General features: G+C 44.0%; 1 protein-coding gene across 1 annotated transcript in view; it reads right to left on the bottom strand.

The window, feature by feature from the left end:
* Nucleotides 1-719: 719 nt before the first annotated feature.
* LOC139569685 (myocardin-like) overlaps nt 720-26500 on the bottom strand; it is an 80141-nt gene continuing 54360 nt past the window's right edge. The window contains exons 4-15 of the mRNA XM_071391094.1: nt 21349-21501; nt 12232-12301; nt 12063-12174; nt 10248-10334; nt 9811-10127; nt 9517-9673; nt 8857-9381; nt 8093-8593; nt 7638-7784; nt 7139-7267; nt 6712-6769; nt 720-6419 (exon numbers count right to left, since the gene is read on the bottom strand). Coding sequence (XP_071247195.1) covers nt 5815-6419; nt 6712-6769; nt 7139-7267; nt 7638-7784; nt 8093-8593; nt 8857-9381; nt 9517-9673; nt 9811-10127; nt 10248-10334; nt 12063-12174; nt 12232-12301; nt 21349-21501 — 2861 coding nt within the window. The 3' untranslated portion in view covers nt 720-5814. The remainder of the gene's footprint in view (nt 6420-6711; nt 6770-7138; nt 7268-7637; nt 7785-8092; nt 8594-8856; nt 9382-9516; nt 9674-9810; nt 10128-10247; nt 10335-12062; nt 12175-12231; nt 12302-21348; nt 21502-26500) is intronic.

Consider the following 26500-nt stretch of genomic DNA (forward strand, 5'->3'; position numbering starts at 1 on the left):
ATCCACGGCGTCACTCTTGTCAGGTCACCCATGTTCAGTGTATAATAACGTAGCGAAGCAAAAGAAACACTCCCCGTCATGGAACTACTTAGCTAGTGAACCAAACTGCAGGGGTTTAGCATCGCTATGTTGGAACCTGGGTTGTTTCACTAAGCACAGTCAATGTGTTTGCCAGATAACTTCAATAAACTTTCGGATGTAACTCCCGGGTTACTATATGTGATATTAAGAACTAGAAAAGACACAATTGTTGTTGAATGTTTAGGAAATGTAGCTGGCTAACATTTCATGAAGCTAAATTGTGCTTCATGAAATGCCCCCTTGGAAAAGCCAGGGGTCAGGCACAAGTGTTTAGTACAGAAATGTTGCGTGCATATGCAGCTTATTCAGGAGAGAGGAAATTTACAGAACATTCAGATAGAAATGTACTGCATAGACCTGACCTGATTCCCTGTTATGTGGAGTACGGAATCCAGACGTCTCTATTCCTTGCGTTTCTGTCTGAATAGTTCTAAACTTTGCACGCACTTAAGGTTACATGGTGAATTGCAATTTATTGGAATTTTCATATTATAGATCATACAATGTTAAGGGCAATGAGTATTATATTGTATATTGATCAAGGTTAAAAAACAACAAATAAAGTTCACACTGAGAAAATACATAGCGCTGTATTGTGAACCTGGGTCGTAGACAAAGGTACAACACAGAAACAATGATGTGTTTTAAGTTTATTGCTTTCTTTTCTACAGTAATGCACTGCTATGGAAACACTGGTTACCATGGTAAAGCTGTTCAGTGGCCAAGCAATAGGGAAGCTTTTTGTCAGATGTGAAATTTTGATGTAAAAAGAGAAAAGAAAGTCATCCCTCAACATTAGGTGATCAGGATGGAGCACATGACCTGTGTGGCTGTTGGAAATGCCTAATGGCGTGGTGACAAACCTCAACTGATCTTGGGTGAAATCCTATAAACAAGGGATGCGACAGTTTAATTAAGAAGTAACAGAGAGAAAAAAAGTTGTTTGCGATACATTTTTGGTCAAAAAATAAATAAATCAAATAATGATACTGAACCAAATCTGACTGATAGCTAATCCAAGACAAAGTTAGTGTTTTGAACATTCTTCCGCATTTCGGTGTCATCACAATATCTCAGACAATCTCATTGGCACTGTGGGGGTTAAATTACGGAGTGGCTTTCCACTGACCTTTTTTTCAGAGCATTAAAGGTCTTGACACTTCTGGCATTTGCTCATTCTCTACTAGTAGAGAACAGGCTACTCTGGCGAATGGTGCTCATTTAATAAAGTTATAATGTCTGCAAGATCACAATGATAGTAGTCTACATAACAGAACCGAATATAATGATATATTATAACGTTACTGTGAGACAAAAACCCCACCTAATATTTCTCTCATGTGGCCAAAACAGATGCTGCGTGGACGTTTCACTGGTAGAACTTAAAATAATTATCATTCACGATTGACAGTGAGGAATGTGAAGGGAAAGAGACCACACAAATGTGTGCGTAAAGTAAAGAAACACGTGCGCAGAACGTGATCCGCACATGAGCAGAAGCTTGGGGACCTTTAGCGCTCAACAAAAAAAAGGTCAGTGAAAAATCGGTTCCCACAGCCATGGGCTTAAAATTATACCCATAGTTACGTTTACATATTCTAACAGTCCCATTTGTTTAGCTATAGACCACATCATACATGTAATGGTATATTTACATCTCAGTAAACTATTTTTCATTCCTGATTCATAATCATTCTACAGATCCTACCCCAAACCCCTGCAGCATAACGGTGGCTTCAGAACCAAGTTTATAAAAAGGTTACACATACTTTAAGTAACATATTGAACACTGATTATTCTGTGCTAGATTCACAGTTAGTATTGGTAAGAATGGATATTTACTCTGCATATGCAGTACTTTTATATCATATTGTTCTCCATGGAAAACATATTTTGGGAAGAACAATGCAAGATCAAAACGGCGGTATATGAGTATGTTAATCAATCTAATTTTATCATAAAGGAATGTCAAATATAAATATGATCAATGTATAAATAAAAAATAAATGAAAAGAAATAAATAACTAACTAAGAAGTGAGTCTCTAGGATATAAATGGGTGAATTTTCCAAAGGTCAAATACCAAACAATAAATAATAATAAAAAATTTAAAAAAATGTATAATATAGGATGACATTCAGACAGATTTTCTTGCAATACTTCTGACTTTCTGGCTATGATGGATCCTTGCACTAAAAATGTGATGTGATTTATCAAAGCTGTGTGATAAAGGTGGCGAACCATGGACTGTGCAGTACCATAGCGTTCCACATTCATGTTGTCTTGAATAATTGTGGATGCTTTGTGTGGCCAGAGTAACAGCTACATTGTTTGGTGAGATGGGATATGGACAGAGTGCTCCATTTGAAATACCAAGAGCGTTCTTGTTGTGAAGTGTTTAAGGCACAATCCGAGTTAAATATTGCTCTCTCGTCCTACAATCCATTTATTTCTGCATCTGAAGACACTTTTATCGAAACTGAGACAAAGGGGATTTCCACACTAAAGGTACATATTTGGTCTTCGTATTATTATATTGTAAATAAATCCACTAGTAATGTGTGAGAAAAAACCCATACCAAACACTTGCATGGAACTTTGGCAAATTCTTTCACTGCAAATACATTCTAGGTTTAAGCAAAGTGTGCCAATAATCTACGCTAATCAAGGTGCAAAATGTGAGATTTTAAATATTTACATAGAAAATATCAAACTACATACTAAAATGACACATTTGATTCTGTGATCATTTCTAAAGTGTTCTCTCCCACACCACAGACAAATATCCAGACCTCAACTTGTCTCTGTCACTAACAATATAATATTTACAAATGTGGCATTCGATGTCATCCAAATCCGTTTGTAATCTCCTTTTGGTTTCCAGTAATAAAAACAAAGACTCACTGTTCACAAATAACACATTGATTGTCAAAATATGTATATATCTTCAAGTCTAGGTGGCATATTACTTCAAACTGTACGAAACTACTTGCATATATTCTATAGATTTATTAAGGCAACGTTGTAATATTTTTGGGGCCGTAGTATTCATTTAATGAACATCGTTGATGGATCTATCCAGATTCATACTGCTTTTATAGTTGTGCGCATCATTGTCCAAGAAGACAAAGATAATTTCAAACAGCACCCGGTGACTGCTTATTGTGTACCCCCCAAAAAACGTTTCAATGTTCGTGAACAACAAACTTTAATGTGATTCTGTTGTTGTATAGCCCTTTGCCAGGCCGCGACTCTGCTTGTGGTTCTTTGGTAAATCGTTGCACTTAAAATCCCATTGTAAATTTCCCTGGAAGCGGTTTTGGTATCCAGGGCAAATTTGGCGAGATTTATTCCGCTGGTCTTTGGTTGATGGTCAGTGTTGTCGCTAGTCAGAATTTTGTCTCTAGCTATTTTATTTTGCTAACTGGGTCATAGTTGCTAACTAGTTTCCTTCAGTGTCTTTTTCTAGGTAACTTGCTAGCTAGACACTATAGTATCTTGTTGTGTTTTCTAGGTAGCTAGCTAGTAACTTTAGCTAGACACTAACGTAATCTCACTCACTTTTGTACATCGCCTTGGTCCATACAATTTACCTTATTTTAGCGCCCAAAAAACGTAATACTTCCAGATCAACTGTAATGTCAATACCATTGTAAAGCACAATTTCTCCCCTTTCCAACAGAAGCATTTACATGACCTAAACGCTGCCCGTTTCTGCATAGTTGTGTTTTATAGGTAGCTAGCTAGTAGCTAGACGCTATAGTCTATTGTTGTGTTTGTGAGCTCCATCGGGTCTTTTTAAAAATGGCAGGCGGGGAAGCTAAACTAATGCGTGGTAATGAGAAGGAGAAATGTCGTGTGGGAAAACAGCTTTTTTCACTCAATCTGTCCAATTTATCACCTTATCGCCTCTAAAATGTAAATAAAACACTATAAAGAGTTTATAGAATGTGTCATTACATACCTATTTGAAGGTTTGTGTTGAATTTGAATCGGGATTTTAGGGCGGTGCTAAAGTGATCCTCAGAAGTAAACAGCGGCTTTGAGAGTTATGATCGCTTGCAGTGATGACGCAAAAAATTAGGTATCCCCCCATACCCCGTCACTGTCCATTTCTTGTTTTTAAACGATGAGAGAAGTGCTACACCTGGTGGAGAGCGATTGTAAGACAGAAATAGTTGCTTTATGCGTGCTGTACGTTACGGCATGACACGTCACGATGTAACGGAGGGTCAGTTTTTTCAACTTTTCTCCAATACTATAAAGCCATTACCATGTCGATCAACGCTTGAATACAAGCGTAGTTCAAACCCCAGAAGTCAACACAGTCGCTACAGTCCCATTAGTTTTCTTTGCAGCCTCGTTTGAATGTCGCGGTTGCGCACATTTGTACGGAATGGGGTGAGTTTACGTTAGTCTCTTGTGTTTTCTAGGTAACTAGCTTGTAGACATTATAGTCTCTTGTGTTTTCTAGGTAACTTGCTAGCTAGACACTATAGTATCTTGTTGTTTTCTTGGTAGCTAGCTAGACACTAGTCTATTGTGTTTTATAGGTAGCTAGCTAGTAGACACTATAGTTTATTGTTGTGTTTTCTAGGTAGCTAGCTAGTAGCTAGACATTATAGTCTATGTTGTGTTTTCTGGGTACCTAGCTAGTAGACACTATAGTTTCTTGTTGTGTTTTCTAGGTAGCTAGCTAGTAGCTAGACATTATAGTCTATTGTTGTGATTTCTAGGTAGCTAGCTAGTAGTCACTATAGTATCTTGTTGTTTTCTTGGTAGCTAGCTAGACACTATAGTCTCTTGTTGTGTTTAGGTAGCTTAGCTAGCTAGTAGCTATAGTCTCTTATGTTTTCTAGGTAGCTAGCTAGGAGACACTATAGTCTCTTGTTGTGTTTTCTAAGTAGCTAGCTAGTAGCTAGACGCTATAGTCTATTGTTGTGTTTTCTAGGTAGCTAGCTAGTAGACACTAGTTTCTTGTTGTGTTTTCTAGGTAGCTAGCTAGTAGCTAGATGCTATAGTCTCTTGTTGTGTTTTCTAGGTAGCTAGCTAGTAGACACTATAGTTTCCTGTTGTGTTTTATAGGTAGCTAGCTAGTAGCTAGATGCTATAGTCTCTTGTTGTGTTTTCTAGGTAGCTAGCTAGTAGACACTATAGTTTCTTGTTGTGTTTTCTAGGTAGCTAGACACGATAGTCTATTGTTGTGTTTTCTAGGTAGCTAACTAGTAGCTAGACACTATAGTCTCTTGTTTCGTTTTCTAGGTAGCTAGCTAGTGGACACTATAGTCTCTTGCTGTGTTTTCTAGGTAGCTAGCTAGTAGCTAGACACTATAGTCTCTTGTTGTGTTTTCTAGGTAGCTAGCTAGTAGACACTAGTTTATTGTTGTGTTTTCTAGGTAGCTAGCTAGTAGACACTATAGTCTCTTGTGTTTTCTAGGTAGCTAGCTAGTAGCTAGACACTATAGTCTCTTGTTGTGTTTTCTAGGTAGCTAGCTTGTATCCTGCTGTGTTGGGGGCTGGCATGTAGCCCACCGGTTAAGAGCGTAGGGCCAGTAACCAAAAGGTTGCTGGTTTGAATCCCTGAGCCGACTCAGTGAAAAATCAGAGCAAGGCACCTAATTGCTCCTGTATGTCACTCTAGAAAAGAGTGTCTTCAAAATTGATAAAATATTGTTATTTTTGTAGGTTGCTAGCCAGATAGTGGCTAGCTGGTCCATAGCTAGTCTCCGGTGTTTCACCAGTGCTCTAGATGAAGGTCCATGGCTGTATTCAGGTTGATGTCTGTAACATCAAGGAACTCTGTGTTGAAGATGCTTGACCCGGTGGGAGGGACAGAGCTGAATCCCGTAGCCAAGCTCGGGGGCGTCAGGTCCAGCCATTCCATCGTCTCCCACGGCGACTCGCTAAACGTCATGCCGACCAACCCCTGCACCTCGGCCACGGACGTCACTTTGGAGTGGATGGGAGATGGAGGTGTTGGGGTTTCCACCAGGCCCCTGTTGGAGAGCAGTTTGTCCTGGTGGTGGTGGTTCGGACCGGGGTAGCCCTCTAGTCCAATATCCCCCTCCTCTCCCTGCCCTGATTCCTCTGCGGCCATCTTGAGAAGGGCGACCTCACCCCCTCGGCCTAGGGGGCTTCCCAGCAGGGTCTCCAGGTGGCTGTCTGCAATGTGATTGACTGTGTGGTCATAATTGAGCTGGGAGGGGGACAGGTGTTCGTAGTGTCTTCGGTGGAACTTTGGGTCGGCAAGGTCGGTGGTTCCAGGGGACACTGTAATGTGAGGCACAACTTTGGTTACAGAGGACCTCTCCCTCTCTTCTCTGGCGTTAGCTGGTATCTCTTGAAGAGAAGAGGATGGGGGGAGGGGGAGTCACAGCACAGAGTGTGATTTAATACCCATGTAAGAGGGAAATCTGGAGTTACTTAACTAATGGGCGAAGGATGGTGCGTAGGCAAGCAAACTGACTAGTACCTTATGAAGGGGGACTGAATTGCTGCAGTTACTAAGCCATTATTCATTCGTAACCATAGCAACAACATGCACTGACAGCTATATCGCTACCCAATTTGTAAGACTACACATTGTATACATCACACACATTTGAGACTGATTCTGAGTCAGTTCACCCACCTCCACTCTCTATGAGCACATCCAGAAGCTCATCCATCTGCTGACTTCTGGTCAGTTGCTAAAAAAAAGAATACAAATGTTATTAAGACTTGTTACATTTGTGCTTTATCAATTATTTCGACCCAGTCCAAAGATTATGATTGTAATATGGATATACTATTGATGTTATTGCTGTCTGACAGTGTTGTTCTACAAGGCACTTGGGGCAACCACAACTCTACATAACACAACCACACAACAGTCAGCTCTGAAGAAACAGTCAAACTTGGTCAAGGGTGCAAAGTGTGTGATGGATGAAGTGATGGATGGATAAACAAAGCAGGTGAGAAAGAGAGAGAAAGAGGACGCCTCGGAGGTTCCAACAATGAAACAAAAAGCGTTGGCCAGCCATGATCAGGAGCAGAGTTTGGTGTATCATTTAGTTTACCTGCTTGACTGCATCCTCATAGCAAGGGGGCTGTCTAGAGTCGGATGCAGCTGAATCTGGGCTACAGAAGGCGGGGGACGAGACCGGGCACTTTTGGCCAACGTGCTGGGGACAGGGCAATATAGGTATCTATATGAAAAGAATAAATGGCGAAAAAGGTTGTATTACTGATTTGATTTTGTGTAAGAAACTCTAATCTATGAATCCTGATATATAAAAAAAAAACAAGATGCTTAAAAAAAGTTGTGGAGTTACTGAGAAAATTAGATTTCTAGCTCAAAAGGATATAGTGGGAGGGAACAGCTGGGAATAGCTTCATCTTTCTCAAAAGATTTGAGTTGTGAAGAGTATCATGAACCTCATGATGGAAGTTTTAGAGAGAAGCAACACATGAATGGAAGGCAGAAAATGTGTTAAAGTGAATGTGACGGGTGGATATGTGACACATAACCACGTCAATCCGCTACAGACCAAGTTTAGATAGACGAATAGCTCGCACCTTCTGCTGCATATTTGGGTTCTTGGACTTGTGGTTGACCCTGTGGTTCAGGCTGTTGTCGGCTGAGTTGGGGAGCGCTGACTGAAGGCCTCTCTGGTCAGAGGGATAGGAGCCGTTTACAGCCTGGCCTTCATTCTTCTGGGGAATCTGTTAGGAGAGCATACATGACCAAGGGGGCGGGTGGGGGGCATGTCTCCCCCCACATTCAGAAATTGAATTCTTGCCCCCCACAGTTTTATCATTGGAATGTGATACAAAAACGAGGCGGAGGTGTGCTTTAGGACCATGCGGACGCCTCCGAGGAGTCAGGTAGACTCTCCTCCCTCCCCACTTCTAAAACCAAAGTTGCTCTCCTGATCATGACCACTGAGAATAGAGTCACAACAAACACTATAAAGGGCGTTTAACCATTAAGTATCTGAAGACTCATAACAAACATACTGCCTAAGGCATACCTGCATGTTGCAGGGCCTGGTGGTGGCCTGGTTGAGGGGATGGCTGCACCCGTCTCTGCCCAGCGGCAGTGACAGCAGATAGGGGTTGTTGGGGGAGGAAGGCTGGGGGCTGTTGGACGTCTTGGTGATGGGCGAGTCTTCAGGAGAGCACTGGGGGCTCAGGAAGGCACACATGCCTGAGGGACTTCCAGAGGAGGGGGTCTGATCCAGGCATCGTGGCCCACCAGGGTCCCCCATACTGGGCAGGGAGGCACCGCAATGGCCCATCCCCTCCATGCAGCTTCCTGGAGGACTCTTTAGGTGCTTGGGGGAGGAGAAGGGACAGCTGGAGGAGAGGGACATGGGCTCCTGCTTGACTGTCACCCCAAAGAAGTGCTGCCCCATCAGGGACGGGGATTGCTGGAGGGGAAGGTGGTGGAGCTGGGATGGAGCCAGTAAACCCTCCTGTGTGGCGCCATGGCAACGCTTCCTCTTGTGCAGCTGCATCTTGAGCTCCTCCACCTGTTGAACAACAGGCTGTTAACAGTAGGTCTGCTGTTGAACAACAGGCTGTTAACAGTAGGTCTGCTGTTGAACAACAGGCTGTTAACAGTAAGTCAGCTGTTGAACAACAGGCTGTTAACAGTAAGTCAGCTGTTGAACAACAGGCTGTTAACAGTAAGTCAGCTGTTGAACAACAGGCTGTTAACAGTAGGTCAGCGTAGCCTTGCATTGCTCTTTAGGGACAACATAGCTATATGGATTGGAACAGTGAGGTTACCCACCTGTCTCTGTTCCTGGTGCAACTTCCACGTCAGCTCCTCAATCACTTTCTGTTTTTCCACCAAAATCTTCTCCTTCTCCCGCTCCATTCCTCCAACCTCCCCTCCCTGCAGTCCTACCCCGCTCAAACCCCCTCCCCCCTGACCTTCCTCAGCGCTGAGGTGGCCTGGGGACGGCTGGATGCAAAACAGTGGAGAGGAGGACATGGGCATGCCGCTGAAGCTGTCTGGGAGTGAGCCGCTGAGGGAGAGGTCTGAGGAAGCGGGGGATATGGGTGGAGTGGAGGAAGTGCTGGGGTAGGGGTAATACCCGCCCTGGGAGAGGGTGCTGGAGGAGGAGGGGGACTGGTAGGAGGACAGGGATCCCGTGGGGGTGACAGGGAAGGTGGCAGTGCTGATGTCATTGGAGCCTGAATGGGAGGGGCTTGAGGTGTGGTCCTTAAAGGGACAGAGTCTCTCGATGAGGGCCATCTTGGTTCCTGAGACTGGCATGCCCCGGATACGCAGCTGCTGTCTGAGCTCCGACACCTGTTGGATGGAGAGAGAGAGAGGAGGAAGGGGGAGAGAGGAACGGAGAGAAAAAAAAAACAGTATGTGAGTTCTCTTTCCAACTTGTACTAAGGAATATTTCCCTCACTCTACGGAGAGAGAGAGAGTACCTACCTTCAGGTCATCCAGGTTAGGTGGGAGAGGAGCAGGTTTGACTGGTGAGACGTTGGTTTGACCGGAGTATGTGGTCTTCACTGAAGACAAGGAGCTACTGTTGACTGTGTTAGTAGGAAAACTGGAGCTACACACCATCAGCTGCTGACTGGATTGTCTACAGATAGGAGAACATGAGATTTCTGGGAGATAAACACCACAAAAGGCAACAATATTATGCAACATTTAGTAAATTGAAGGCCAGATCTGAGACATGGGGTTAGGGTTAGACCCCTCCCTATCCGAGGTACTCACTTCTGGGCTAGGGCCGGCTGGTGCAGAGGCTGGTAGTTGAAGCTATGCTGGTGTTGCTGTGTGTGTTGGGCATGTTGGGAGTGTGTGTACTGTGAGTGTGTGTGCGAATGTGTGTGTGCATGTTTCTGTTGGCTGAGGATCTGCAGCTGTAGGAAGAGCTGTTGCTGCTGCAGGAGCCTGGTATAGGCCGAGTCCATGGGAGGCGGGGACTTCTCGGCCTTCTGGTCCGGAGGGATGTACTGGTGGTACTTCAGCTTCTTCACCTTAGGCTTCACGTCTTTGGGCTTTTTGTGGCGGTTCTTGTCTGGCGTCTTTGACTGTAGAATCAAATGGGAGAAATAGTGAGGACATACTATTAAATACAATACAAGTTGATGTTCTCTCATAGACCTGTTTATAGACGATGCATCCTATGACAGTATAGGGTCTGTTCCTACGTTGACTACGGCCGGTGGGGCTGTAGACTGCCTATCGTTAGCCGCAGACAAGCCATCTTCCTGGCTCTGATCAGACGGGTCTCTGTTCTGACACCCCTGGAACACAAAGACAAAGACGTTAATGCAGAAAATGCCAACTACATTCACTGGTTGGCCAACCTGAAAACAACCAGATGAATTCAAAGACAACCCAAATAAATTAATTAAATTATTGAAAAAAGGAAGAAAAAAATTGACATTTGAAAATAGGAACTGGGTACTAGGTTCAAGCTGACTTTCGGTTAACACTTAAATCAGCAAACAGTTTATGACAGAAACTTCTAGTGACTTTTGGGAATGATGTCATCATTTCTGTCCACAAAGTGAGAGTGAGGAGAGAGGTGTGGAATGCAGGGAGTCACAGATGATACAACACAGGAAGCAGTAGCCAGCAACACACTGTGTCTGTGCGAGACAGACTAACTGGCAGGGAGGAATGTGAAAAGAACAGTCACTCACGTTCCAACGGTCACTAGAGAACCCTTGGGTAGGATGCTGTAGTTCTCCCAGCCACCACAGGAGGGAGGTATTACCTTTCTAGGACTGGTGAGGAGGAGGAGGAGTATTACCTGTCTAGGGCTGGTGAGGAGGAGGAGGAGTATTACCTGTCTAGGGCTGGTGATGAGGAGGGGGAGTATTACCTGTCTAGGGCTGGTGATGAGGTGGAGGAGTATTACCTGTCTAGGGCTGGTGAGGAGGAGGAGGAGGAGTATTACCTGTCTAGGGCTGGTGAGGAGGAGTATTACCTGTCTAGGGCTGGTGAGGAGGAGTATTACCTGTCTAGGGCTGGTGAGGAGGAGGAGGAGTATTACCTGTCTAGGGCTGGTGATGAGGAGGAGGAGTATTACCTGTCTAGGGCTGGTGATGAGGAGGAGGAGTATTACCTGTCTAGGGCTGGTGAGGAGGAGGAGGAGTATTACCTGTCTAGGGCTGGTGATGAGGAGGAGGAGTATTACCTGTCTAGGGCTGGTGAGGAGGAGTATTACCTGTCTAGGGCTGGTGATGAGGAGGAGGAGTATTACCTGTCTAGGGCTGGTGATGAGGAGGAGGAGTATTACCTGTCTAGGGCTGGTGAGGAGGAGTATTACCTGTCTAGGGCTGGTGAGGAGGAGGAGGAGTATTACCTGTCTAGGGCTGGTGATGAGGAGGAGGAGTATTACCTGTCTAGGGCTGGTGAGGAGGAGGAGTATTGACTACATGGAACTAGCAGTAAAATCTGATTCAAAAAACATAAAATACACCTTATGGAACAGCGGGGACTGTGAAGCAACACACACATGATAACATACACACGTACACATGGATTTTGTGTAGATATGTGGTAGTGGAGTAGGGGCTTGAGGGCACACAGTGTATTGTGAATGTGTTGTGAATGTGTTGTAATGTTTTTAAATTGTATAACTGCCTTAATTTTGCTGGACCCCAGGAAGAGTAGCTGCTGCCTTGGCAGGAACTTTTATTTTTATTTCACCTTTATTTAACCAGGTAGGCCAGTTGAGAACAAGTTCTCATTTACAACTGCGACCTGGCCAAGATAAAGCAAAGCAGTGCAACAAAAACAACACAGAGTTACACATGGGATAAACAAACGTACAGTCAATAACACAATATATATAAAAAATAAATAAATACAATATATATAAAAAACGAATGGGGATCCAAAATAAATACAAATACAAATGACCTGTCTATGTCTAGTGAGGGCTTGTGATGATGAGGAGGAGTATTACCTGTCTAGGTCTAGTGAGGGCTGGTGATGATGAGGAGGAGTATTACCTGTCTAGGTCTAGTGAGGGCTGGTGATGATGAGGGGGTGCTGCCCATGGCTTCAGAAGAGGGGCATGCGGACCCCTGGGACTCGTCACTGTGGGGTTGCTCTGGAGACAGACTGTCACTGTGGGGTTGCTCTGGAGACAGACTGTCACTGTGGGGTTGCTCTGGAGACAGACTGTCACTGCTGCTGTCCTCCTCGAACGCATACGAGTCCTCCTGCTTAGGAAGTGTCCCATGGTTTACTGGAGAGAGGGCGAGAGGAGAGAGAAAGGAGGGAGGGAGAGAGAGAGAGAGAGGGAGGAGAGGGGGTGATGAGAAGTTGATGTGGTTCACGTGGTTCACTACAGAGATAACCACACAGTTAAATCACACACAGAGAAACGGAGGACTGAAACCTGACACACGGTGAGATAACGGCAAAGAGGGCTTAGAATTCAAGGGTTTTAAAACATGAAAAAGTATGTCCGATATCTTTAAATATTTACAGAGGTTAAAACAAAACCCAAATTGTAGGGTTGTGTGTTAGTGGAAGATTTGGTCTCTGTGTGAATGTACAATATGTTCCTGTCTGTGTACTGCTCTGTACCACACAGTCCCTATCCTCTCTATTGTATAACATCAGTATTCACACACTGCTCTGTACAACACAGTCCCTATCCTCTCTGTTGTTTAACATCAGTATTCACACACTGCTCTGTACAACACAGTCCCTATCCTCTCTGTTGTTTAACATCAGTATTCACACACTGCTCTGTACAACACAGTCCCTGTCCTCTCTGTTGTTTAACATCAGTATTCACACACTGCTCTGTACAACACAGTCCCTATCCTCTCTGTTGTTTAACATCAGTATTCACACACTGCTCTGTACAACACAGTCCCTGTCCTCTCTGTTGTTTAACATCAGTATTCACACACTGCTCTGTACAACACAGTCCCTATCCTCTCTGTTGTTTAACATCAGTATTCACACACTGCTCTGTACACCACAGTCCCTATCCTCTCTGTTGTTTAACATCAGTATTCACACACTGCTCTGTACAACACAGTCCCTATCCTCTCTGTTGTTTAACATCAGTATTCACACACTGCTCTGTACAACATAGTCCCTATCCTCTCTGTTGTTTAACATCAGTATTCACACACTGCTCTGTACCACACAGTCCCTATCCTCTCTGTTGTTTAACATCAGTATTCACACACTGCTCTGTACAACACAGTCCCTATCCTCTCTGTTGTTTAACATCAGTATTCACACACTGCTCTGTACAACACAGTCCCTATCCTCTCTGTTGTTTAACATCAGTATTCACACACTGCTCTGTACAACACAGTCCCTATCCTCTCTGTTGTTTAACATCAGTATTCACACACTGCTCTGTACCACACAGTCCCTATCCTCTCTGTTGTTTAACATCAGTATTCACACACTGCTCTGTACAACACAGTCCCTATCCTCTCTGTTGTTTAACATCAGTATTCACACACTGCTCTGTACCACACAGTCCCTATCCTCTCTGTTGTTTAACATCAGTATTCACACACTGCTCTGTACAACACAGTCCCTATCCTCTCTGTTGTTTAACATCAGTATTCACACACTGCTCTGTACCACACAGTCCCTATCCTCTCTGTTGTTTAACATCAGTATTCACACACTGCTCTGTACAACACAGTCCCTATCCTCTCTGTTGTTTAACATCAGTATTCACACACTGCTCTGTACAACACAGTCCCTATCCTCTCTGTTGTTTAACATCAGTATTCACACACTGCTCTGTACAACACAGTCCCTATCCTCTCTGTTGTTTAACATCAGTATTCACACACTGCTCTGTACAACATAGTCCCTATCCTCTCTGTTGTTTAACATCAGTATTCACACACTGCTCTGTACCACACAGTCCCTATCCTCTCTGTTGTTTAACATCAGTATTCACACACTGCTCTGTACCACACAGTCCCTATCCTCTCTGTTGTTTAACATCAGTATTCACACACTGCTCTGTACAACACAGTCCCTGTCCTCTCTGTTGTTTAACATCAGTATTCACACACTGCTCTGTACCACACAGTCCCTATCCTCTCTGTTGTTTAACATCAGTATTCACACACTGCTCTGTACCACACAGTCCCTATCCTCTCTGTTGTTTAACATCAGTATTCACACACTGCTCTGTACAACACAGTCCCTATCCTCTCTGTTGTTTAACATCAGTATTCACACACTGCTGTGTAAAACACAGTCCCTATCCTCTCTGTTGTTTAACATCAGTATTCACACACTGCTCTGTACAACACAGTCCCTATCCTCTCTGTTGTTTAACATCAGTATTCACACACTGCTCTGTACAACACAGTCCCTATCCTCTCTGTTGTTTAACATCAGTATTCACACACTGCTCTGTACAACACAGTCCCTATCCTCTCTGTTGTTTAACACCAGTATTCACACACTGCTCTTCTTCACTGTCACCTAGTCCAACACTTAGCCCCAAGGTGCTACTCTGCAGTGGGCAGAGACTGACATGGCCACTTCACAGTGAACACAGCCCTGATTGGCTGAAGTGATAGTGAACAGAGAGCCTTGATTGGTTTAGCTGAGAGAGACTCTGCACCTCCAGATAGCAGAGTCTGAGGTTAGCACTGGGACAGAGCCAGGAGAGGGGAGGAGGGGGGTAATGTGTGTCTCGTTTAGTATGAGAACATGTGACCTGCCAAGAGTCAACCCTGGTTTCAATCACACCATCAGCCCCACTCTATGTCCTCATCTGGTCCTTCACACATGGCCTTGTGGACTCACCTGGTTGTTATATCCTGTTGGTTGGATCTCTCTCAAATAGTCAATAAGTCAACTAGTTTTCCATGGTTTACTGTCGATTTAGGGCCAGATAGCACTGCATTTTGCTTTGTGATTGTGTTTCTCAATAGGTCATGTGGTTTTGTTTTGACTGTTGTAACTTTGTTTATTCTGATTGATTGGATGTTCTGGTCCTCAGGCTTCAGTGTGTTAGTAGAACAGGTTTGTGAACTCAGCCCCAGGACCAGCTGGATGAGGGGACTGAGGCTTCAGTGTGTTAGTAGAACAGGTTTGTGAACTCAGCCCCAGGACCAGCTGGATGAGGGGACTCTTTTCTTTGCTCAGCTCTTGGCATTGCAGGGCTTGGTGATGATATGAGAGGGGGTCACTGTATTTGAGATGTTTCCAAAAATGAATTGCTCTTTTTTTAGTTTTTATTATTAGTGGATATTGGCCAAATTCTGCCCTCCATGCAATCTTACAGAACTCTGTCATGGGGTGTTTGTCCCATTGGGTGAAACCCTACACCTCACTGCCAAGTGCAATCAGTTCAATGACACATTCAATTCGTTTTAGCAAAATTGTAATAACATAGAATGCCCTGCGTGCTTTCTGTCTCAGTTCTCTCTCTCTATTCAGGAAGTAGGGTTGCCTACTTTAGTCCCAGTCAGGGACAGAACAAGTTACTACTGGGCTATTATCAAATTAAATAACATTTTATTTGTGTAATGATGTACGCTGAGAGTCGGGATGCAAGTTCAGGGAGTGAATACATTTAATAACTATACGAACAAAACAAGAAACACGAACAGCACACCGACATGAAACAATAACGCCTGGGGAAGGAACCAAAGGGAGTGACATAAATAGGACAGGTAATCAAGGAGGTGGTGGAGTCAAGGTGAGTGTCATTAAGCGCTGGTGCGTGTGACGATGGTGACAGGTGTACATAATAATCAGCAGTCTGGTGACCTAGAGGCCAGAGAGGGCCTATACGTGACAGTACCCCCTCCCTGACGCGCGGCTGGGACGCTGACAACAGGGACGATCCCGTGGATCAGGAGTGGACCGGCCATCTCTGCCGAAGCACGGGAACCTGTTGAGCCGGCTGGGGCACGGGAGCCTGGCGACCTAGACCCCCGAAGAAGGAGCAGGCGAAACAGCACCCCCTCTCCGACGCGCGGCTCCAGCCGCAAGACGCCGACCAGAGAGACGTTCCCGGGGATCAGGAGCGGACCGGTCACCTCCGTAGAAGCACAGGAACCTGACAAGCAGCCAGATGCGCCGGAGCCTGGTGAGCCAGCTGTGGCATGGGAGTCTGTCGAGCCTACCGAGTCTTGAAAACCTGACGAGCTAGCTAAGGCATGGAAGCCTGACGAGCTAGCTAAGGCATGGAAGCCTGACGAGCTAGCTAAGGCATGGAAGCCTGACGAGCTAGCCGAGGCATCCTCGGCAACAGACGCTTGACCCGCCAACCGAGTCTTGACACCCTGATGTACCGGCTGAGGCATCCTCTGTTGCTCCGGCGGCAGAACCCAGACCTGACGTCACCTCCAACACAAAAACAAAAAACACTCCCTGATGCTTCCCTTAGGTGAGGCGTTATTCTGTAACGATGTAAACTGAGAGTCGGGAAGCAAGTTCAGGGAGTGATTTACATTTAATAAATAAACAAACAAAACACGAACAGCGCACCGACATGAAACAGATACAGGAACAATAACATCTGGGGAAGGAGCCAAAGGGAGTGACATAAATAGGACAGGTAATCAAGGAGGTGATGGAGTCTCCAGGTGAGTGTCATTAAGCGCTGGTGCGTGTGACGGTGGTGACAGGTGTGCGTAATAATCAGCAGTCTGGTGACCTAGAGGCCAGAGAGGGAGTATACGTGACAATTTGTCACATGCTTCGTAAACGACAGGTGTGGACTAACAGTGAAATGCTTACTTACGGGCTCTTCCCAACAACGCAGGGAGAAAGAACAGAGAGAAATAATAGAAAAGTAAAACACGTAATAATACAAGTTATAATAGGTACACAATGAGTAACGATAACTTGGCTATATCAAATCAGATTGTATTTATCACATGCACCGGATATAACCGTGAAATGCTTACCTACGAGCCCTTAAACCAACAATATAGAGTTTTTAAAAAGTAAGTGTATACAAGGGGTACCAGTAACAGTCGATATGCAGGGCTACGAGGTAATTACATACTGTATGTACATATAACTAGGAATAAAGTGACAGATAATAAACAGTAGCTGCAGCGTATGTGATCGAGTCAAAAAAGTTAGTGCAAAAAGGGTAAATTCAGATAGTTAAATAGTTAACCAAATAGCTACACGGACTAACTATTTAGCAGTATTATGGCTAGGGTTGCACATTTTTGGGAACATTCAGAGGTGGAAACTTTCCGTGGGAATTAACAGGAATATATGGGAATTAACGGAAATATATGCAAATTAATAGTACATTTAAATGTAGATGTTTTTGCATTGGATATATTTATCATATGGAGACAAAAACATAAAAACATAAAAAAATGTTTAGTTACGAATTTAACTTTAGTTAAATGAGTTGACTCTTCACATGGGATGATTTCACTGAACAACAAAAGAAAGGGTATATTGAATGATCTCCGATGATCCATCGCATCTCCCAAAAACGTTTTCAACATACATCTGTAAAATGATAGTCTAGAAACTACAGCTTTGTTTGTCTTCCTCTCAGGCTTCCATGTCTTCTCCCTGGACCTCCTCAATGTCAATTTCTTGAACATAAGACTCTGAGCCCTCATCTTCACTGTCACTTTCCAACCTTGGTGAGGGTGGCTCGTTGTCAGGCTCAAAAAAGCTTTTTCAACCCTTGTATTGGTCAGCCTGTTGCGTGCTTTGGTGTGTGTGTTCCCAAACAAGGACCAGTTGCGCTCTGAGGCAGCTGATGTTGGTGGGATTTGGAGGATGATGGAGGCAACAGGGAAAGAGCCTCAGATCCACAAAGTCCCTTCCACCAGGTGGCTGATGAGATATGTTGGCACGACTGCCATATTGCATCTCCTTCCCAAAGCCCTTGCTTGGAAGTGTACTTCGCCAGACTGCCAAGAACCTTGCCCTCATCCAGGCCAAGGTGGCAAGACACGGTAGTGATGACGCCATAGGCCTTGTTGATCTCTGCACCAGACAGGATGGACTTGCCAGCATACTTGGAGTCCAACATGTACGCTGCAGAGTGTGTATGGGCTACAGGCAGAAGTCTTCACGCTTTTTGATATATTTCAGAACTGCAGTTTCCTCTGCTTGGAGCAACAGTGAAGTGGGCAGGGCAGTACGGATTTCTTCTCCTACATCTGCAAGCAGAGTCTGAACATCAGACAGGATGGCATTGTCTCCCTCAATCCATGGAATGGCTACTGCTATAGGTTTCAGGATGCTTACCACTCTCTCCCAAAATACATCATCCAGGAGGGTCCTCTTGATGGGGCTGTCCATATTGTGATATGGCCATTTCTTGGAGACTCTCTTTCTTGGAGACCCTCCAGGAGACTGTCAAACATGATGACAACACCACTTACTGATCGCTGCAGCTGTACACGACCCATCTGTAAATAGCCCATCCAACTACCTACCTCATCCCCATATTGTTTTATTTATTATTATTATTATTTTTTGCACACCAGTATTTCCAGTATTTCTACTTGCGCATCATCATCTGCACATCACTCCAGTGTTAACTTGCTAAATTGTAATTACTTCGCTACTATGGCTTATTTATTGCCTTAACTCCTTATGCCATTTGCACACACTCTATATAGACTTTTCTAGCATGTTATTGACTGTATGTTTGTTTGTTTATTCCATGTGTAACTCTGTGTGTTTTGTGTCACACTGCTTTGCTTTATCTTGGCCAGGTCGCAGTTGTTAATGAGAACTAGTTCTCAACTGGCCTACCTGGTTAAATAAAGGTGAAATAAATATAAAGTATAATAAAAAACACGGGTGTTGCTGGGAAGCTTCAATGTGGGGCTCTTATTCTTCTCACTTTGCATGGTGAGGTAGATTGCTGCTATAACTTGATGACCCTTTACATACCTAACCATTTCCTTGGCTCTCTTGTACAGTGTATCCGTTGTTTTCAGTGCCATGATGTCCTTGAGGAGCAGATTCAATGCATGAGCAGCACAGCCAATGGGTGTGATGTGAGGGTAGGACTCCTCCACTTTAGACCAAGCAGCCTTCATGTTCACAGCATTGTCGGTCACCAGTGCAAATACCTTCTGTGGTCCAAGGTCATTGATGACTGCCTTCAGCTCATCTGCAATGTAGAGACCGGTGTGTCTTGTCCCTTGTGTCTGCGCTCTTGTAGAATACTGGTGTCTGATTCATAATTTGCACCTCAATTAGAAGTAAAGGGACCGCAATTCCATTGAATTGGGGATTGTTTAACCAAAATATGCCACAAGACCTAGAATTGACTTATGTGTATCCCACAAAAAAGGTTCACTGCTAACTTTTTTGATGAATTTAAGCAAAATTCCCCATATTCCAGGGCTTAACTGTCCATGGAAAATTACCTGAAAAGTTTCAGACCCTTTGCAACCTTACTTATGGCTGTTGGTTCCAGACAAGATGCTCTCAATGGTGCAGCTGTATAACTGTTTGAAGATCTGGCCCATGCCAGATCTCTTCAGCCTCCTGAGGAGGAGGAGGTGTTGGCGTGCCCTCTTCGTGACTGTGTTGGTGTGTTTGGACCATGATAGGTCCTTAGTGATGTGGACACCGAGGAACTTGAGGCTCTCGACCCGCTCCACTACAGCCCCATTGATGTGAATGGGGTGTGCTCGGCCCTCGGTTTACTGTAGTCCACAATCAGCTCCTTTGTCTTGCTGAAGTTGAGGGAGAGGTTGTTGTCCTGGCACCACACTGCCAGGTCTCTGACCTCCTCCCTATAGACTGTCTCATCGTGGTCGGTGATCAGGGCTACCACCGTTGTGTCTTCTGCAAACTTAATGATGGTGTTGGAGTCGTTGGAGACGATTACTGTGGGGACGATGTCGTCGATGCACTTACTAATGAAGCCAGTGATTGATGTAGTAAACTCCTCAATGCCATCGGATGAGTCCCGGAACATATTCCAGTCTGTGATAGCGAAACAGTCCTGTAGCTTAGCATCTGCTTCATCGGACCACTTCCGTATTGTGCGTGTCACTGGTACTTCCTTTTTGAGTTTTTGCTTGTAAGCAGGAATAAGGAGGATAGAGGTATGGTCAAATTGGCCAAGTGGAGGACAGGGGAGAGCTTTTTATGCGTTTCTGTGTGTGGAGTAGAGGTGATCTAGAGGTTTTTCGCCTCTAGTTGCACAGGTGACATACTGGTAGAAATGAGGTAAAACGGATTTCAGTTTTCCTGCTTTAAAATCACCAGCCACTAGTGTTTTCTTGTTTGTTTATGGCCCTAAACAGCTCATTGAGGGCGGTCTTAGTGCCAGCATCGGTTTGTGGTAAATACGAAAAATATGGATTGAAATGCTCTTAGTAAATAGTATGATCTACAGCTTATCATGAGGTATTCTAACTCAGTAACTATTAGTATTGCTGTGTATGTTGTTGTATTGATGTTATAATCTCTCTATCAGCAGACCTCAACTGTTTTGAAGTCTCAGAGATCTAATATTTTCAAAGATGATAAACAAAATGGAAGAGGTCATTGGCACATTACCGGACAGCTGAACAACAGCCTTCTTCAATCAGATACCTTCGTAGGTGACTCACTGGAGCCATGTAAATCAGACAGAGTCAAAACAGAGATGCGGGGAGGGACACCCACACACACAGACAAACACACACTCGCCCTTCTCCTCTGGACCCAAATACAGCTGCTGTTTGTCTCTATAAAGCATGTCCCTGTTCATAGGGAGGTAGAGTAAACCTCGGCGCTCCAGCCCTTTATTGACCACAATATGTTTACTGAAGAGACAGAGGAAGAGAACATAAAACCAGCGTATACAGAAACCCTGGTTGGACACATATAGAGAGCAGGACTAACAGACTTGGATGTAAGAGAAACTTTTGAATATGTCCCAATCACATACTTTGGGTTAAGGGACCCTTCATTGTTTGCTGAAGTTTTTCTCTCTCCAGCTAGTATACAAAATAGTATGCTTTAATAGTGTTGCCACATAACTTCTATGGGGAAGCTATGACGTTGCAAACTATACTAACAACACTGCATACTATTCAATACATTCTTGTGGTTACTTGTGATTCACACTAATTGTAAATGTTTGACTACTTTTAGTATTTCACTGCAGCTGTATAGCCTCATCTTCACCCCACTGAAGAGTTAAAACACACCATTTTCAAACTCAAAAACAAACTCAAAGTAAAGTCATGTTTATCTGTGAAAATTCACACACAGGTTCATGTGAGTCACACACCTCAAGATGCAGGCAGATGGGTGTTACTCGGTGATACATGTCGTGGCGGCTGCCTGTCTGAAGGCAGCAGTCAAGTGGAATGATATTCTTGTGCAGCAGCTCCATGGGGCCAGGTCTCAGGGACAGTTTGTCATTGAGGTCATCTGCCAGACAGGCTCTCTTCAGTCTCAGCTGAGCCTCCACGGAAGAAACGTCCCCCGCCCGGTCAACATGTACCCAGCAAGCAAAACCAACTGTTAACTCCCTGGACTGTTAACTCCCTGGACTGTTAACTCCCTGGACTGTTAACTCCCTGGACTGATACCTCCCTGGACTGTTAACTCCCCGGACTGTTACCCCCCTGGACTGTTAACTCCCTGGACTGTTACCCCCCTGGACTGTTAACTCCCCGGACTGTTAACTCCCCGGACTGTTAACTCCCCGGACTGTTAACTCCCCGGACTGTTAACTCCCCGGACTGTTAACTCCCCGGACTGTTAACTCCCCGGACTGTTAACTCCCCGGACTGTTACCCCCCCGGACTGTTACCCCCCCGGACTGTTACCCCCCCGGACTGTTACCTCCCCGGACTGTTACCTCCCCGGACTGTTACCCCCCCGGACTGTTACCCCCCCGGACTGTTACCTCCCCGGACTGTTACCTCCCCGGACTGTTACCTCCCCGGACTGATACCTCCCCGGACTGATACCTCCCCGGACTGATACCTCCCTGGACTGTTAACTTCCTGGACTGTTAACTCCTTGGACTGTTAACTCCCTGGACTGTTAACTATTTTGTATAGGAGTTGATTCAGGCCAGTTGGGCTCGCTGCTCATCTGAATCTCCAGTGGCAATACATTCACTGATGACTTATAAGTAGTGACGTTACATTTGATACCGGAGCTACGAGGCATTTATCGAAATCGCTACCTTCGAAGCAGTGTGCCGGTGTCTCACTTTATCAGAAATATGTAATCAATGACGTCCAAAGCTTTGTTTGATCACATGCTTGTGTTGCAAAATCCCACTGACTTCGCTGTGGTTCCAGTGCTTTCTTGGATTCCAAGCTGCTTTCAAACACTGACCCCTACTGGACACCATACTTCCAAATATACACTGAACAAAAATATAAAAGCAACATGTAAAGTGTTGGTCCCATGTTCCATGAGCTGAAATAAAATATCCCAGAAATGTTCCATATGCAGAAAAAGCTAATTTCTCTACAATTTTGTGCACAAATTTGTTTACATCCCTGTTAGTGAGCATTTCTCCTTTGCAAAGATTATCCCTCCACCTGACAGGTGTGGCCTATTAAAAAGATGATTAAACAGCATGATCATTACACAGGTGCACCTTGTGCTGGTGACAATGAAAGGCCTCTCTAAAATCTACAGTTTTTTCACACAACACATGAAAAACAATCTCATAATCACACGCTGCTATTTATTGCTGACCAGCAGATGCCACTAATGTGCATTGTGAACAGCTAATGAAGCTCTGAGTAATTAACCCTTTTTTGGCACAATTTGGTGAAAGCGCTGAAGCCTTCAGAAAGCCTTGGTTTCCAATCCACTATTTGTAAGCTTCCTGGTTCGAGCCCGTTCCAAGCAGTGAGCGATAATTAAAATGTAGGGGAGGCGACTCATTCGAATATTTGGGGGTGTGGTTTTCTCAAAGCTCTTTTTGTGCAACCGTGAGTTAGAGTGTCATTCCAGTTTATCTAATCTGTTGTGTTATGCAATAACATGTTATATATGACGATGGCCAGTGTCTTGTGAAAGACTCATGTATGGCCTTGTGTCGATTTGAGAACGGTTGACGAAATCAGTCAGTGGTTCTCAGTTCTCTTCTCAGGGACTCCCAGCTGTTCCAGAGGTAGTTCACTAGATTCAACTTGTCAATTCAGAATAATAACACAATAATACAATATAATATGGCTGACCAGAATATAAAAAAACCTGTATGGTGCTTCAAAAGCATCTACAATCTTTCAGATGAGGTTCTTTATGGAACCATTTCCCATAAAGGTTCTATAAAAACACAAAATGTGTTCTACATAGCCCCCCAAAAGGGTTGTAACTATAGCAGAACCCTTTTTGATGCTATAAATAACTTTTTGTAATGGTTCTTTGTAGAACACACAGGTTCCATTTAGAACTTTACGAGCAAAGTTCTTCATATATCCTTCAAAAAAAGGGTTCCACCCTTACACGGTACTATTTAGAACCATTCTTTTTTGGTGTGAAGGCAGTCAGATTCCCTCCACTAGATACGTTTTTTGTTGTTGAGCTAATTAAAAGGGGGACTGTGACATGGGTAAGACTGCCTTATGCGCACACACTATACAAATAATCCTGGATTAGGTTGGCTCAATATCTATATTCTTTTAGGATGGGTTACCTGCTGGTGTTCTGCAGCCTGAGCTACGTTGATTAATCCACGAGAGAAATAGTGAGAGCATTTATTTGGTAAAATCTTAAACTCTTTACACTCCTACCTGTATACAGGTTGAAAATGGCAGATTTGGGCACTGATAAACGCCTAAATTGGAAGGCAGTGGCTGTACAGTAACTGCTATACATGACGTCAGAGTTCTGGCTCTGCGCTTCACTGCGCTGTATGTGTTTTGACTGACAGCCATTCTGAACTTGAGCACCTCGCGCCACAAGAAGATGCCCCCATCCCTCCTGCTAATTGTTTTGTAGTCTGAGGGAAATGCTGTATTTTGACGGATGAGACGTTGAGGATTATATGATGTCATACAAGCAAGCTAAAACACCTGGTAGTCCAAATGTGCACTTCACATTTCCATACCATCAAACTCATGTCATATACAGTGTCAACGTTTATAATCATTCTGTTTGAATTACAGTTACCAGATGACATGGCGTCATACCCTGGGCTGTTCTGAACAGAATAACCCTGTGTTTGTCTATTGGGAAGAACATTTGTTCACTCATGACTTCTTTCTATGGGCAGTGGCGAACCCGTCATTCAGGGCAGGCCACTTTCCTTTTTGCCTGTTTTGCATGTTGTTTAAGCATTAATACGTGTCACATATCAGTTTGCAAACAATGTAAAACAAAATAAAAAATAGAGTTAATAAAGCCTCCATACAAACATGGTCTCTTTTTTGTTTTCTTCAGTAAAGCAGCTCCAACATGCAGGTGTTTCAGCCTAGTGCTTTATGTGTTGGTGGGGAAGCCAGCGGAAAATACGGAACGTAGGGGTTGGTAATGTTCTCTAGTTGTGCCATGAGAGAGCTTAAAAATTCAAGCCCCTTCGGTGCTGCCATAGAGTTACATTAGAAGTGCCCATCCAAGAAGGCTCAAGGTCATTGGCCACAGATAAAATGACGTCATATCACGTTATATCTACAGTAGCTTTGATTGTCAACATCATACTTTTAAAATCTTAGCTAGGAGTCATCATCAATCAAGTTGACAATCTACAAAGAGAAATAATGAAGACAAATTACAGATGAAATGTATCGGTGCTCATCGGCCATTGGACATAAACATTACACAACAAGTTGGAAATTGCAAATTCAACAATGAGTGGTTTGGAATCACTAGCCTGCTATTCAGTGGAGTGGGTGTGTGGTCCCACTTCTGGGATGAAGGGTATTTTTTCCAAGGTTAAAATGATAAACATTCAACATTGGCTATGCTGTCAATCCAGCATTATTTCTGCCGCGCTCAAAACAACTTAACTCAGAACTGGGAAATCTGACATTGAATTCAAGACAACTGGGAACTCTGTAAAAAACGAGCTCCGACTGGCAAAATACGTTTTGAATGGTCATCCAACTTGGAATTGTAAGTCGGCAACTCGGGCCTCTTTCTAGAGCTACGACCTGAAGATCACTGACGTCATCATGATTCAACCTTGTTTTTTTCAGAGTTCCAAGTTGTCTTGAAAGTACCATAAATCCAGAGAATGCCAGACTTTGATGACAAAGTTTGATGACAAATTTTGCCTACGAAGCACCGACACGCCACCTTCCGGTGCAAGTGAGCACAACAAGGCGAGTCCAAAAATGTATTGTATGCTGCTGCTTAAATTATGTAACATGCCAGGGAAATATGTATACTGTAGCTAAGAAAGTAATAAATACTAAGTGTATGTTGTGGATTAAACTGTTAGTAGCCCATGTGCCTCACCCTAATAATTTTGTCTATTTTCAACTCTTAATTTCACCTACTGTTCTGACCTGGTGGTGCACATGTAGCCTATAACCTGTTTTAGAGAAATGTAATCATTGAATATTGTAAGAACTTTCATTGTCAGCTTATATGCTCCCTTCATTTATCCTACGGTTCTGACTCGGTGTACAGGGAGAACACTGTAAGAGCGGCTCATGTTCTGAATTATGTCCTAGCTCGCTCATTAATGTCTTAATCGAAATGACGGATTTCTTCTTATCCGCTTGTCGTCCCCTTATGCCATAGTTTGTACATCTCAATTGTCAGTAGAAACCATATTTGTTTAAGCAAGTCAGCCATATCAGCAATTTTTTGAAGGCAGTAAATGTGGCTCAATTAACCGTTTCGCTGCCTAGTCAAGGCTCCGCTGATAGCCAGGTGTAGCAGTGGTGTTGGGACTGCTGTTGGGACTCTGCTGTTGGGACAGCTTTATGTATTGTAGGCCCTAACAGTTTGTCGGCACCGTTTGTCACAGTTATAGTGTAACCAATGTATTGTTTAATGTTGTGTTGTGTAGTGGCTTGGCTGGCATGTATCTAACATTTTGCCCCACCAAGATTTACATGCTAAAATCGCCACTTTTTATGTGCAACAAAATTCTGATCGGTTTCCCTGAATTGCATTGTGAAAGCCTAAGACCGTAACATCGTATTTTCTAACTACACAAGTCATGTTGTCAAATAGAACAGGCTTTCCAATGACACCCAGATTGCTCTTAATAATGAACCGTTTTTGGATTGCATAAACAACAACAGTAATTGTGTAAGGACGGGGATGCAGGATTGTGTTCCAAACAAAACAGCTACAAGTGTGCTTGCTCTAGTTGCTCCAAGGCAAAGCTAGGAGAGCTCAAAAAAACACCCTATAGTCGAAGACTCTTCTTTGAATCACAAAAGAGGGGCTGGGTTAAATGAGGAAGACACATTTCGGTTGAATGCATTTGGCCATGCACGCCTCCAACTCGATCATGAAGTTTGCAGACGACACAACAGTAGTAGGCTTGATCACCAACAACAACGAG

This window comes from Salvelinus alpinus, chromosome 3 (genome assembly GCF_045679555.1).
Source record: "Salvelinus alpinus chromosome 3, SLU_Salpinus.1, whole genome shotgun sequence".
NCBI classification, from domain to species: Eukaryota; Metazoa; Chordata; class Actinopteri; order Salmoniformes; family Salmonidae; genus Salvelinus; species Salvelinus alpinus.